Genomic DNA, 14757 nt, shown 5'->3' on the forward strand with positions numbered 1-14757 from the left:
GGGGAGAGGGGGACACAGATTGTAGAAGAGGGTTGTAAAAGAGATGAAAATGCTATGTTTTAAAAAGCTTTCTCCACTAAACCCGCATAGTGGTTTCCGTAACAGGCGCCTCGGGTTGAAAGACAGGGAGGGTAGCATGCCTCTCTCACACACACGCATACCTGCTATAATAATCAATCTCTCTATGCCACTGCAAAGGTATCACGTGTATTATAATGAAACTGGCACAGACAGCTCGGCTAAATGCACACCATGTAATTCGTAACATAGCCTACTGTGAATCTTTCCATCGATCCATAATGTGAAGGAACGCAAGCAGCCGGTGAAGAAAACCACCGCATTTCAATACTGTCAATCTTGCCTTTTTTTCGATCGCTAAATCATATGCAACCATGACAACAACAACAACAACAAAAACACCTTCAGTCAACACGAAATAATGTAAAAATCATTCCTCTTACCGTAGTGGTTCCACAATTATATCCAGTATTCGTGTCCGTGACTAGAGAGCTCAGAGGAAAACCTAAGGATGGTCATGAACCGTAGCCGACTACACGGTTTCTGGTTAAATCTTGTCCAGGCACTCATCGAAAAACCACCCAGTTCTGTTAATCTGAACGTAACTGCTGCTGTCAGTGAATATCCCCGGTCCTCTAGTCCCCGGTCCTCCAGTCCCCGGTCCCCTTCCCCGCTGTCTGGGCTCGCCTCCCTACCTGCCGCTGCCGAGGAGAGAGAGCCGCCTGGCGCACAGCTTTATTACGACATGCGCGCAATAAGACACCCTGGGGAATGGATCATCAACTAGATTCAGCCGAGGGAAGATGTTGTTCTGGAGCGGATAGACAGGGAGACCGGGAATATAATTACAAATCATTTGTAGACTGCAAATTGATCGCAAGAAGCACAAATATATATCATATTTGACTAAAACATATTCATTTCAAACCATGCTTACATATGTTTGGCTATAGGACATATCTATTACAGTTTCCCCCAATCCTGAACACACGTTTGGTGAAACTACATCTCGTCTACTCCAAACTAACAGTTTGCCAATTTCCCCAAAACCCCACAGACATCTTGCAAAATCATGTCCTCTCTGCTCAAAGTGAAACTCTGCTTTACCAATGAGACACGCGCACATCAAAGGAGTCTAACTTAGTGACGACCCAGACCGCACTAATGTGACAATATTCAAAACACTACGGTTGTCTTTACCATCGCTAACATCCTTTTGTCCAATCTGTTGTCGCATTTTCAAAAGTCTATAAACACAATCAGCACAACGTCTGTCTGTTGTGGACAATACCACGAACACAATTCATGTCGTTTTCACAGAATATGCAGTCAATTAACACGTTTCTAAAAAATGCTTACATTTTCTTTACATACAAGCTTACCCAATACCAAAATCACGGATCTTTCTTGTCTTATTTACAAATGCTTTGCACACAACATGTCAGAAATGAAGACCTAATGTTCAAAACCTCAAATATAGTATAACACCTTTACTTCTGCAACAACAGCAGCTCAAACGCTGCATTGAAACAGCTGATAAGCATTTTTGAATGAACAGCTCATTGACACAATAAGAAACAGCTGATTTACTGTAAATGGTGTAAAATAGAGCAACCACAGCTGAGTCTAATCTCATTCGGAGACATAACCAGGTGTTGAAGCTCTTTCAGTTTACATGGACAAACACAGTACAAAGAGGACTCTTTGGTTTGATTTAGTTCAATGTGGATACAGAACAGCACAGAGGAGCAGAGAGAGAACAAATAACAGCTGGACCACGGAGAGGAGTAGCTGGACCAGGGAGAGGAGTAGCTGGACCAGGGAGAGGAGTAGTTAGACCAGGGAGAGGAGTAGCTGGACCACGGAGAGGAGTAGTTAGACCAGGGAGAGGAGTAGTTGGACCAGGGAGAGGAGTAGCTGGACCACGGAGAGGAGTAGCTGGACCAGGGAGAGGAGTAGTTAGAGGAGGGAGAGGAATAGCTGGACCACGGAGAGGAGTAGTTAGAGGAGGGAGAGGAGTAGCTGGACCAGGGAGAGGAGTAGCTGGACCACGGAGAGGAGTAGCTGGACCAGGGAGAGGAGTAGCTGGACCACGGAGAGGAGTAGCTGGACCACGGAGAGGAGTAGCTGGACCAGGGAGAGGAGTAGCTGGACCAGGGAGAGGAGTAGTTAGAGGAGGGAGAGGAGTAGCTGGACCAGGGAGAGGAGTAGCTGGACCACGGAGAGGAGTAGCTGGACCAGGGAGAGGAGTAGCTGGACCAGGGAGAGGAGTAGCTGGACCAGGGAGAGGAGTAGCTGGACCACGGAGAGGAGTAGCTGGACCAGGGAGAGGAGTAGCTGGACCAGGGAGAGGAGTAGCTGGACCAGGGAGAGGAGTAGCTGGACCACGGAGAGGAGTAGCTGGACCAGGGAGAGGAGTAGCTGGACCACGGAGAGGAGTAGCTGGACCACGGAGAGGAGTAGCTGGACCAGGGAGAGGAGTAGCTGGACCAGGGAGAGGAGTAGTTAGAGGAGGGAGAGGAGTAGTTGGACCAGGGAGAGGAGTAGCTGGACCACGGAGAGGAGTAGCTGGACCAGGGAGAGGAGTAGCTGGACCAGGGAGAGGAGTAGCTGGACCAGGGAGAGGAGTAGCTGGACCACGGAGAGGAGTAGCTGGACCAGGGAGAGGAGTAGCTGGACCAGGGAGAGGAGTAGCTGGACCAGGGAGAGGAGTAGCTGGACCAGGGAGAGGAGTAGCTGGACCAGGGAGAGGAGTAGCTGGACCACGGAGAGGAGTAGCTGGACCCAGGGAGAGGAGTAGCTGGACCAGGGAGAGGAGTAGTTAGACCAGGGAGAGGAGTAGCTGGACCAGGGAGAGGAGTAGCTGGACCACGGAGAGGAGTAGCTGGACCAGGGAGAGGAGTAGCTGGACCAGGGAGAGGAGTAGCTGGACCAGGGAGAGGAGTAGCTGGACCACGGAGAGGAGTAGCTGGACCAGGGAGAGGAGTAGCTGGACCAGGGAGAGGAGTAGCTGGACCAGGGAGAGGAGTAGCTGGACCACGGAGAGGAGTAGCTGGACCAGGGAGAGGAGTAGCTGGACCACGGAGAGGAGTAGCTGGACCAGGGAGAGGAGTAGCTGGACCAGGGAGAGGAGTAGCTGGACCAGGGAGAGGAGTAGTTGGACCAGGGAGAGGAGTAGCTGGACCAGGGAGAGGAGTAGCTGGACCAGGGAGAGGAGTAGCTGGACCAGGGAGAGGAGTAGCTGGACCAGGGAGAGGAGTAGCTGGACCAGGGAGAGGAGTAGCTGGACCAGGGAGAGGAGTAGCTGGACCAGGGAGAGGAGTAGCTGGACCAGGGAGAGGAGTAGCTGGACCAGGGAGAGGAGTAGCTGGACCAGGGAGAGGAGTAGCTGGACCAGGGAGAGGAGTAGCTGGACCACGGAGAGGAGTAGCTGGACCACGGAGAGGAGTAGCTGGACCAGGGAGAGGAGTAGCTGGACCAGGGAGAGGAGTAGTTAGACCAGGGAGAGGAGTAGTTGGACCAGGGAGAGGAGTAGCTGGACCACGGAGAGGAGTAGCTGGACCAGGGAGAGGAGTAGCTGGACCAGGGAGAGGAGTAGCTGGACCAGGGAGAGGAGTAGCTGGACCACGGAGAGGAGTAGTTAGAGGAGGGAGAGGAATAGCTGGACCACGGAGAGGAGTAGTTAGACCAGGGAGAGGAGTAGCTGGACCACGGAGAGGAGTAGCTGGACCAGGGAGAGGAGTAGCTGGACCAGGGAGAGGAGTAGCTGGACCAGGGAGAGGAGTAGCTGGACCAGGGAGAGGAGTAGCTGGACCACGGAGAGGAGTAGTTAGAGGAGGGAGAGGAATAGCTGGACCACGGAGAGGAGTAGCTGGACCAGGGAGAGGAGTAGCTGGACCAGGGAGAGGAGTAGCTGGACCAGGGAGAGGAGTAGTTAGAGGAGGGAGAGGAATAGCTGGACCAGGGAGAGGAGTAGTTAGAGGAGGGAGAGGAGTAGCTGGACCACGGAGAGGAGTAGCTGGACCAGGGAGAGGAGTAGCTGGACCAGGGAGAGGAGTAGTTAGAGGAGGGAGAGGAATAGCTGGACCACGGAGAGGAGTAGTTAGAGGAGGGAGAGGAATAGCTGGACCAGGGAGAGGAGTAGCTGGACCACGGAGAGGAGTAGCTGGACCACGGAGAGGAGTAGCTGGACCAGGGAGAGGAGTAGCTGGACCAGGGAGAGGAGTAGCTGGACCAGGGAGAGGAGTAGCTGGACCAGGGAGAGGAGTAGCTGGACCACGGAGAGGAGTAGCTGGACCAGGGAGAGGAGTAGCTGGAACAGGAAGAGGAGTAGTTGGACCAGGGAGAGGAGTAGCTGGACCAGGGAGAGGAGTAGCTGGACAAGGGAGAGGAGTAGTTGGACCAGGGAGAGGAGTAGTTGGACCAGGGAGAGGAGTAGCTGGACCAGGGAGAGGAGTAGCTGGACCAGGGAGAGGAGTAGCTGGACCACGGAGAGGAGTAGCTGGACCAGGGAGAGGAGTAGCTGGACCAGGGAGAGGAGTAGTTGGATCAGGGAGAGGAGTAGCTGGATCAGGGAGAGGAGTAGCTGGACCACGGAGAGGAGTAGTTAGACCAGGGAGAGGAGTAGCTGGACCAGGCAGAGGAGTAGTTGGACCAGGGAGAGGAGTAGCTGGACCACGGAGAGGAGTAGCTAGACCAGGGAGAGGAGTAGCTGGACCACGGAGAGGATTAGTTGGACCACGGAGAGGAGTAGTTGGACCACGGAGAGGAGTAGTTGGACCAGGGAGAGGAGTAGTTGGACCAGGGAGAGGAGTAGCTGGACCAGGGAGAGGAGTAGTTTGACCACGGAGAGGAGTAGTTGGACCACGGAGAGGAGTAGTTGGACCAGGGAGAGGAGTAGTTGGACCAGGGAGAGGAGTAGCTGGACCAGGGAGAGGAGTAGTTGGAACAGGGAGAGGAGTAGTTGGACCAGGGAGAGGAGTAGCTGGACCAGGGAGAGGAGTAGTTGGACCAGGGAGAGGAGTAGCTGGACCAGGGAGAGGAGTAGCTGGACCAGGGAGAGGAGTAGCTGGACCAGGGAGAGGAGTAGCTGGAACAGGAAGAGGAGTAGTTGGACCAGGGAGAGGAGTAGCTGGACCAGGGAGAGGAGTAGCTGGACAAGGGAGAGGAGTAGTTGGACCAGGGAGAGGAGTAGTTGGACCAGGGAGAGGAGTAGCTGGACCAGGGAGAGGAGTAGCTGGACCAGGGAGAGGAGTAGCTGGACCAGGGAGAGGAGTAGCTGGAACAGGAAGAGGAGTAGTTGGACCAGGGAGAGGAGTAGCTGGACCAGGGAGAGGAGTAGCTGGACAAGGGAGAGGAGTAGTTGGACCAGGGAGAGGAGTAGTTGGACCAGGGAGAGGAGTAGCTGGACCAGGGAGAGGAGTAGCTGGACCAGGGAGAGGAGTAGCTGGACCACGGAGAGGAGTAGCTGGACCAGGGAGAGGAGTAGCTGGACCAGGGAGAGGAGTAGTTGGATCAGGGAGAGGAGTAGCTGGATCAGGGAGAGGAGTAGCTGGACCACGGAGAGGAGTAGTTAGACCAGGGAGAGGAGTAGCTGGACCAGGCAGAGGAGTAGTTGGACCAGGGAGAGGAGTAGCTGGACCACGGAGAGGAGTAGCTAGACCAGGGAGAGGAGTAGCTGGACCACGGAGAGGATTAGTTGGACCACGGAGAGGAGTAGTTGGACCACGGAGAGGAGTAGTTGGACCAGGGAGAGGAGTAGTTGGACCAGGGAGAGGAGTAGCTGGACCAGGGAGAGGAGTAGTTTGACCACGGAGAGGAGTAGTTGGACCACGGAGAGGAGTAGTTGGACCAGGGAGAGGAGTAGTTGGACCAGGGAGAGGAGTAGCTGGACCAGGGAGAGGAGTAGTTGGAACAGGGAGAGGAGTAGTTGGACCAGGGAGAGGAGTAGCTGGACCAGGGAGAGGAGTAGTTGGACCAGGGAGAGGAGTAGCTGGAACAGGAAGAGGAGTAGTTAGATCAGGGAGAGGAGTAGTTGGACCATGGAGAGGGGTAGTTGGACCAGGCAGAGGAGTAGCTGGAACAGGAAGAGGAGTAGTTAGATCAGGGAGAGGAGTAGTTGGACCAGGGAGAGGAGTAGTTGGACCAGGGAGAGGAGTAGTTGGACCAGGGAGAGGAGTAGCTGGAACAGGGAGAGGAGTAGTTTGACCAGGGAGAGGAGTAGCTGGACCAGGGAGAGGAGTAGTTGGTCCAGGGAGAGGAGTAGCTGGACCAGGGAGAGGAGTAGTTGGACCAAGGAGAGGAGTAGTTGGACCAGGGAGAGGAGTAGCTGGACCACAGAGAGGAGTAGTTGGTCCAGGGAGAGGAGTAGTTGGACCAGGGAGAGGAGTAGCTGGACCAGGGAGAGGAGTAGTTGGACCAGGGAGAGGAGTAGTTGGACCAGGGAGAGGAGTAGCTGGACCAGGGAGAGGAGTAGCTGGACCAGGGAGAGGAGTAGCTGGACCAGGGAGAGGAGTAGCTGGACCAGGGAGAGGAGTAGTTGGACCAGGGAGAGGAGTAGTTGGACCAGGGAGAGGAGTAGTTGGACCAGGGAGAGGAGTAGCTGGACCAGGGAGAGGAGTAGCTGGACCAGGGAGAGGAGTAGCTGGACCAGGGAGAGGAGTAGTTGGACCAGGGAGAGGAGTAGTTAGACCAGTTCAAATCAAATCTAATGCTGTCCCTTCTTTGATGCACCTGTACTGACCTCGCCTTCTGGATGATAGCGGTGTGAACAGGCAGTGGCTCGGGTGGTTGTTGTCCTTGATGATCTTTATGGCCTTCCTGTGACATCGGGTGGTGTAGATGTCCTGGAGGGCAGGTAGTTTGCCCCCGGAGATGCGTTTGCCCCCGGTAATGCGTTGTGTGAAAGGAGAGTAAGAGGTGTTGTCACTGATGAAATAAGAGCCACCATTATAGCCCATGTGATAAACCATCTATCACTGAGAGAGACTGGTGATAGAGTCCCCCCTAATACCATGGTCTATCACTGAGAGAGACTGGTGAAAGAGTCCAGTCTAATACCATGGTCTATCACTGAGAGAGACTGTTGAAAGAGTCCAGCCTAATACCATGGTCTATCACTGAGAGGCTGGTGAAAGAGTCCAGTCTAATACCATGGTCTATCACTGAGAGAGACTGGTGAAAGAGTCCAGTCTAATACCATGGTCTATCACTGAGAGAGACTCAGAGAGGCTCATAGCTGGGTATATGGTGGCGGAGGACCCCATTGTGGCTCATAGCTGGGTATATGGTGACATGGAGGCGGAGGACCCCATTGTGGCTCATAGCTGGGTATATGGTGGTGGAGAACCCCATTGTAGCTCATAGCTGGGTATATGGTGGTGGAGGACTCCATTGTGGCTCATAGCTGGGTGTATGGTGGTGGAGGACCACATTGTAGTTCATAGCTGGGTATATGGTGGTGGAGGACTCCATTGTGGCTCATAGCTTGTTATATGGTGGTGGTGGACCCCATTGTGGCTCATAGCTGGATATATGGTGGTGGATGTCCCCATTGTGGCTCATAGCTGGGTATATGGTGGTGGAGGACCCCATTGTGGCTCATAGCTGGGTATATGGTGACAGAGTGGTGGAGGACCCCATTGTGGCTCATAGCTGGTTATATGGTGGTGGAGGACCCCATTGTGGCTCATAGCTGGGTATATGGTGACAGGGTGGTGGAAGACCCCCATTGTGGCTCATAGCTGGGTATATGGTGACAGAGTGTTGGAGGACCCCATTGTGGCTCATAGCTGGGTATATGGTGGTGGAGGACCCCATTGTGGCTCATAGCTGGGTATATGGTGGTGGAGGACCCCATTGTGGCTCATAGCTGGGTATATGGCGGTGGAGGACCCCATTGTAGCTCATAGCTGGGTATATGGTGACATGGTGGTGGAGGACCCAATTGTGGCTCATAGCTGGGTATATGGCGGTGGAGGACCCCATTGTGGCTCATAGCTGGGTATATGGTGGTGGAAGACCCCATTGTGGCTCATAGCTGGGTATAGGGTGGTGGAGAACCCCATTGTGGCTCATAGCTGGGTGTATGGTGACATGGTGGTGGAGGACTCCATTGTGGCTCATATCTGGGTATATGGTGGGGAGAACCCCATTGTGGCTCATAGCTGGATATATGGTGGTGGAGGACCCCATTGTGGCTCATAGCTGGGTATATGGTGACAGGGTGGTGGAGGACCCCATTGTGGCTCATAGCTGGGTGTATGGTGGTGGAGGACCCCATTGTGGCTCATAGCTGGGTATATGGTGACAGGGTGGTGGAGGACCCCATTGTGGCTCATAGCTGGGTATATGGTGGCGGAGGACCCTTTGTGGCTCATAGCTGGGTATATGGTGGTGGAGGACCCCATTGTGGCTCATAGCTGGGTATATGGTGGTGGAGGACTCCATTGTGGCTCATAGCTGGTTATATGGTGGTGGAGGACCCCATTGTGGCCCATAGCTGGGTATATGGTGGTGGAGGACCCCATTGTGGCTCATAGCTGGGTATATGGTGGCAGAGGACCCCATTGTGGCTCATAGCTGGGTATATGGTGACATGGTTGTGGAGGACCCCATTGTGGCTCATAGCTGGTTATAGGGTGGTGGAGGACCCCATTGTGGCTCATAGCTGGGTATATGGTGGTGGAGGACCCCATTGTGGCTCATTGTGGTACCTGGAAACATAACAATTGAGACAATAGGTTGCAACGAGCAACGCACGTTGAAAGTGATAGCAATAAAATAACATTATAATTCAATTCAAATAACATTAGAATTAATTTCAAATTACATTAGAATTCAATTCAAATTACATTAGAATTCAATTCAAATTACATTAGAATTCAATTCAAACAACATTAGAATTCAATTCAAATTACATTAGAATTCAATTCAAATAACATTAGAATTCAATTGATGATCAAATAGCCAGGCCTGTATTTGAATTCTGTTGTGTCAGTATAGGCCTATGTCCATTTCATTCATAAACTGTCATACAAAATCTATTATCATTCATATTTCAAATCTGTCCTACATTTATGCCCATAGTATTATTGTGCAGCCCCATGGAGGTTGACCTGCAGGTCTTTAGGTCTTTGTCTATCTGTCACAGTGTGAGGCCTATCCATGACATGCTGATCACTCTCAACTACTGGGTCTTTGTCTATCTGTCACAGTGTGAGGCCTATCCATGACATGCTGATCACTCTCAACTACTGGGTCTTTGTCTATCTGTCACAGTGTGAGGCCTATCCATGACATGCTGATCACTCTCAACTATCTGTCTGAGGCCTATTCATGACATGCTGATCACTCTCAACTACTGGGTCTTTGTCTATCTGTCACAGTGTGAGGCCTATCCATGACATGCTGATCACTCTCAACTATTGCAGAGGGAAGAGCAAATCATTAATCTGCTTTGTTTTATGGCCTCATTTAGCCTGACTTGTTTCCAGAGGAGGACTTTGGATCCCGTGCAGGAAAACGTCATTTTGTTTTGCTCGACACTTACTGTACGTAGGGGAGGTGCTGAAAGAGTTGGGACAATAAAACACGTTGTTTATCATACGATGGCCTTCATAGTGTCTCTGATGTTTTGATGTGTGTGTGTGTGTGTGTGTGTGTGTGTGTGTGTGTGTGTGTGTGTGTGTGTGTGTGTGTGTGTGTGTGTGTGCGTGCGTGCGTGCGTGCGTGCGTGCGTGCGTGCGTGTGTGTGTGTGTGTGTTACTAGTGACTACTCCGTATCTTGTAAAATGATGTTTTATCACACCCGTGGTATACGGTCTGATATACCACGGCTGCCAGCCAATCAGCATTCAGGGCTGGAACCACCTAGTTTGTGATAACAATTAGAGACTGATATTGACTATCTGGTTAAAGACATGTACGATGCCTGAAGGCGTGTTGTAGCTTATTAACTATTATTAATGTGGAATAAAAGGTAGATCCTTATTTCTTCATTTGGAACAAACTACGCCGCATGCTGAGCACTCAGTCCTCAGGTATATTTATTTCCCCTTTTGGTATTAATCAGATGCCTCCTCCCGTTTATGACGTTTGGGAATACGTTATCAGCTCTATGACAACCATCTCTCTCTCTGTCTCTCTCTCTCTCTCTCTCTGTCTCTCTCTCTCTCTCTCTCTCTCTCTCTCTCTCTCTCTCTCTCTGTCTCTCTCTCTCTCTCTCTCTCTCTCTCTCTCCCTCTCTCTCTCTGTCTCTATACGTTATCAGCTCTATGACAACCATCTCTCTCTCTCTGTCTCTATACGTTATCAGCTCTATGACAACCATCTCTCTCTCTCTCTCTCTCTCTCTCTCTCTCCTCTCTCTCTCTCTCTGTCTCTATACGTTATCAGCTCTATGACAACCATCTCTCTCTCTCTCTCTTCCCTGACTAAAGTTCACCCTCGTAATCTGGAGGTGTTTTATAACCTATCAGCTATGACAACCATCGCCTGTCCTCTCTCTCAGACGTAAACGCCTTCTCTCCTCAGACCGTCACGCCTGTCCTCTCCTCAGACCGTCACGCCTGTCCTCTCCTCAGACCGTCACGCCTGTCCTCTCCTCAGACCGTCACACCTGTCCTCTCCTCAGACCGTCACGCCTGTCCTCTCCTCAGACCGTCTCGCCTGTCCTCTCCTCAGACCATCACACCTGTCCTCTCCTCAGACCGTCTCGCCTGTCCTCTCCTCAGACCATCACACCTGTCCAGTGGACTGTAACTCCTATCCTGTCTTTGGGACACCAGAAGGGTAGATGGTTACAGCCTACTACTCTGCTATTGAATCTGATTCGGAGAGTTACAGAACCAATAAGGGTTTAGACGTCTTCATCTTCTTCTTCATCGGTGTGGCTGGAATATTGTGACAATGCCCTCCGTCAAGAAGGCTCTGCATTTTCTGGGTAGCGCGCTGGCTACTAAGGTGTCCGTGGCGATTTTAGGTTATGGGATGTCGACAGAATGGGCCGTTTCCAAAATGCTTTGCTCTGGAACTGACAACGTTGTCACCAACGGCTCCGCCAACATATCATATGAGCTTTTCATCGGGACGATCGCCAGAGGTTCTTGTCCGGTGTTCGGAGGTGAAAAGACAATTCAAGGTATATTTCAATCGTGCTCTACCACTGTCCCTCTATACGTGCGCAGAAAGGTTCTGCGTTAACGTTCTAGAACAATAACGTTCCAATGTTCTAGAACGTTGACTTCATACTGTAATAATGCAACACTGTAAGTGTAAAGTTCCCTAAGATGTTATTGTCTCTGTTTATGTGTTTCATGTCTGTACCCGCTACTTGTGTTTCTTGTTTTGTTCATTTATTTATTAAATTCACTCCCCCAGAACTTGCTGTCCCGACTCCCAGCGGATACGTTACAAGGGTTCTTCGGCTGTGCCTTTAGGGTAAACCCTTTATTGGTTCCCCGGTAGAACCCTTTTTGGTTCCCCGGTAGAACCCTTTTTGGTTCCCCGGTAGAACCCTGTTTTGGTTCCCCGGTAGAACCCTTTTTTGGTTCCCCGGTAGAACCCTTTTTTGGTTCCATATAGAACTCTCTGTGGAGAGGATTGTTCACAGAACCCAAAAGGGTTCTACCTGGAACCCGAAATTGATTCTTCAAAGGGTTCTCCTATGGGGACAGCGAAAATAACCCTTTTAGGTTCTAGAAAGAAAACTATTTGGGAAAAAAAGGTTCTAAGATACCTATACCACAATTCAGCCCTTGGTAGAACTCACCATAATATTAGTGTATATTCCTAACCTGACTGTTCTTGTTCTGCCTGTGCAGTGGTAGAACTCACCATAATATTAGTGTATATTCCTAACCTGCCTGTTCTTGTTCTGCCTGTGTAATGGTAGAACTCACCATAGTGAGTGTATATTCCTAACCTGACTGTTCTAGTTCTGCCTGTGTAGTGGTAGAACTCACCATAATACTAGTGTATATTCCTAACCTGACTGTTCTAGTTCTGCCTGTGTAGTGGTAGAACTCACCATAATACTAGTGTATATTCCTAACCTGACTGTTCTTGTTCTGCCTGTGTAATGGTAGAACTCACCATAGTGAGTGTATATTCCTAACCTGACTGTTCTTGTTCTGCCTGTGCAGTGGTAGAACTCACCATAATACTAGTGTATATTCCTAACCTGACTGTTCTTGTTCTGCCTGTGTAGTGGTAGAACTCACCATAGTGAGTGTATATTCCTAACCTGACTGTTCTTGTTCTGCCTGTGTAGTGGTAGAACTCACCATAGTGAGTGTATATTCCTAACCTGACTGTTCTTGTTCTGCCTGTGTAGTGGTAGAACTCACCATAATACTAGTGTATATTCCTAACCTGACTGTTCTTGTTCTGTCTGTGCAGTGTTTGCGAAGTTGGCAGAGACAGGTGGAGCTCCTCAGATCCTCCATGGCATAGTGATCACCCTCCTGGCCCTGTGTCTACTCTGTTCTGCTGGCAGCATCCTCATCACGCTGTACAACAGCGTCAGTAACCCCTACCAGACGTACATGGGACCCATAGGGCTCTACACATGCAGCTCTGGCAGTGGTAAGGTTAATAAACTTCACATCAATTTGTTCAATCAATCAAGCAAAAAAAAGAGGCCAGCCCATCAGCGGCACACCTGAAGGTTGTGGGTTCAAATCAAATAAAATTTTATTGGTCACATACACATGGTTAGCAGATGTTAATGCGAGTGTAGCGAAATGCTTGTGCTTCTAGTTCCGACAATGCAGTGATAACCAACAAGTAATCTAACAATTCCAAAAAAAACTACTGTCTTATACACAGTGTAAGGGGATAAGGAACATGTACATAAGGATATATGAATGAGTGATGGTACAGAGCAGCATACAGTAGATGGTATCGAGTACAGTATATACATATGAGATGAGTGTGTAGACAAAGTAAACAAAGTGGCATAGTTAAAGTGGCTAGTGATACATGTGTTACATAAGGATGCAGTCGATGTTGTAGAGTACAGTATATACATATGCATATGAGATGAATAATGTAGGGTAAGTAACATTATATAAGGTAGCATTGTTTAAAGTGGCTAGTGATATATATATATATATATATATATATTTACATCATTTCCATCAATTCCCATTATTAAAATGGCTGGAGTTGGGTCAGGTCAATGACAGTGTGTTGGCAGCAGCCACTCAATGTTAGTGGTGGCTATTTAACAGTCTGATGGCCTTGAGATAGAAGCTGTTTTTCAGTCTCTCGGTCCCACCTTTGATGCACCTGTACTGACCTCGCCTTCTGGATGATAGCGGGGTGAACAGGCAGTGGTTCGGGTGGTTGATGTCCTTGATGATCTTTATGGCCTTCCTGTAACAACGGGTGGTGTAGGTGTCCTGGAGGGCAGGTAGTTTCGGTGATGCATTGTGCAGTCCTCACTACCCTCTGGAGAGCCTTACGGTTGAGGGCGGAGCAGTTGCCGTACCAGGCGGTGATACAGCCCGCCAGGATGCTCTCGATTGTGCATCTGTAGAAGTTTGTGAGTGCTTTTGGTGACAAGCCAATTTTTTCAGCCTCCTGAGGTTGAATAGGCGCTGCTGGTTCAACGCTGTCAGTGTGAGTGGACCAATTCAGTTTGTCTGTGATGTGTATGCCGAGAACTTAAAACTAGCTACCCTCTCCACTACTGTTCCATCGATGTGGATAGGGGGTGTTCCCTCTGCTGTTTCCTGAAGTCCACAATCATCTCCTTAGTTTTGTTGACGTTGAGTGTGAGGTTATTTTCCTGACACCACACTCCAAGGGCCCTCACCTCCTCCCTGTAATCGTTGTTGGTAATCAAGCCTACCACTGTTGTGTCGTCCGCAAACTTGATGATTGAGTTGGAGGCATGCGTTCACGCACGTGGGTGAACAGGGAGTACAGGTTGAGGGTTCAAACGCACCCTATTGGGGCCCCCGTATGAGGATCACCGGGGAGGAGATGTTGTTGTTCACCACCTGGGGCGGCCCGTCAGGAAGTCCAGTCCCAGTTGCACAGGGCGGGGTCGAGACCCAGGGTCTCGAGCTTGAAGAGTTGGAGGGTACTATGGTGTTGAATGCCGAGCTGTAGTCGATGAACAGCATTCTCACAATTCCTCTTGTCCAGGTGGGTTAGGGCAGTGTGCAGTGTGGTTGAGATTGCATCGTCTGTGGACCTATTTGGGCGGTAAGCAAATTGGAGTGGGTCTAGGGTGTCAGGTAGGGTGGAGGTGATATGGTCCTTGACTAGTCTCTCAAAGCACTTCATGATGACGGAAGTGAGTGCTACTGGGCGGTAGGTTCAAACCCTATTTAGTCCTATATGAAATACCTGAAGGTTGTTGGTTCAAACCCTATTTAGTCCCATATGAAATACCTGAAGGTTGTTGGTTCAAACCCTATTTAGTCCCATATAAAATACCTGAAGGTTGTGGGTTCAAGCCCTATTTAGTCCCATATGAAATACCTGAAGGTTGTGGGTTCAAACCCTATTTAGTCCTATATGAAATACCTGAAGGTTGTGGGTTCAAACCCTATTTAGTCCGATATGAAATACCTGAAGGTTGTTGTTTCAAACCCTATTTAGTCCCATATGAAATACCTGAAGGTTGTGGGTTCAAGCCCTATTTAGTCCCATATGAAATACCTGAAGGTTATGGGTTCAAACCTTATTTAGTCCCATATGAAATACCTGAAGGTTGTTGGTTCAAAC

At 50.2% G+C, this 14757-nt stretch overlaps 1 protein-coding gene across 1 annotated transcript in view; it reads left to right on the forward strand.

The window, feature by feature from the left end:
• Positions 1 to 10536: 10536 nt before the first annotated feature.
• LOC124021715 (clarin-3) overlaps positions 10537 to 14757 on the forward strand; it is a 9503-nt gene continuing 5282 nt past the window's right edge. The window contains exons 1-2 of the mRNA XM_046336830.1: positions 10537 to 11158; positions 12418 to 12603. Of these exons, the coding sequence (XP_046192786.1) occupies positions 10927 to 11158; positions 12418 to 12603 (418 nt within the window). The 5' untranslated portion in view covers positions 10537 to 10926. The remainder of the gene's footprint in view (positions 11159 to 12417; positions 12604 to 14757) is intronic.

Source organism: Oncorhynchus gorbuscha, unplaced genomic scaffold (assembly GCF_021184085.1).
Source record: "Oncorhynchus gorbuscha isolate QuinsamMale2020 ecotype Even-year unplaced genomic scaffold, OgorEven_v1.0 Un_scaffold_1178, whole genome shotgun sequence".
Lineage (NCBI taxonomy): Eukaryota > Metazoa > Chordata > Actinopteri > Salmoniformes > Salmonidae > Oncorhynchus > Oncorhynchus gorbuscha.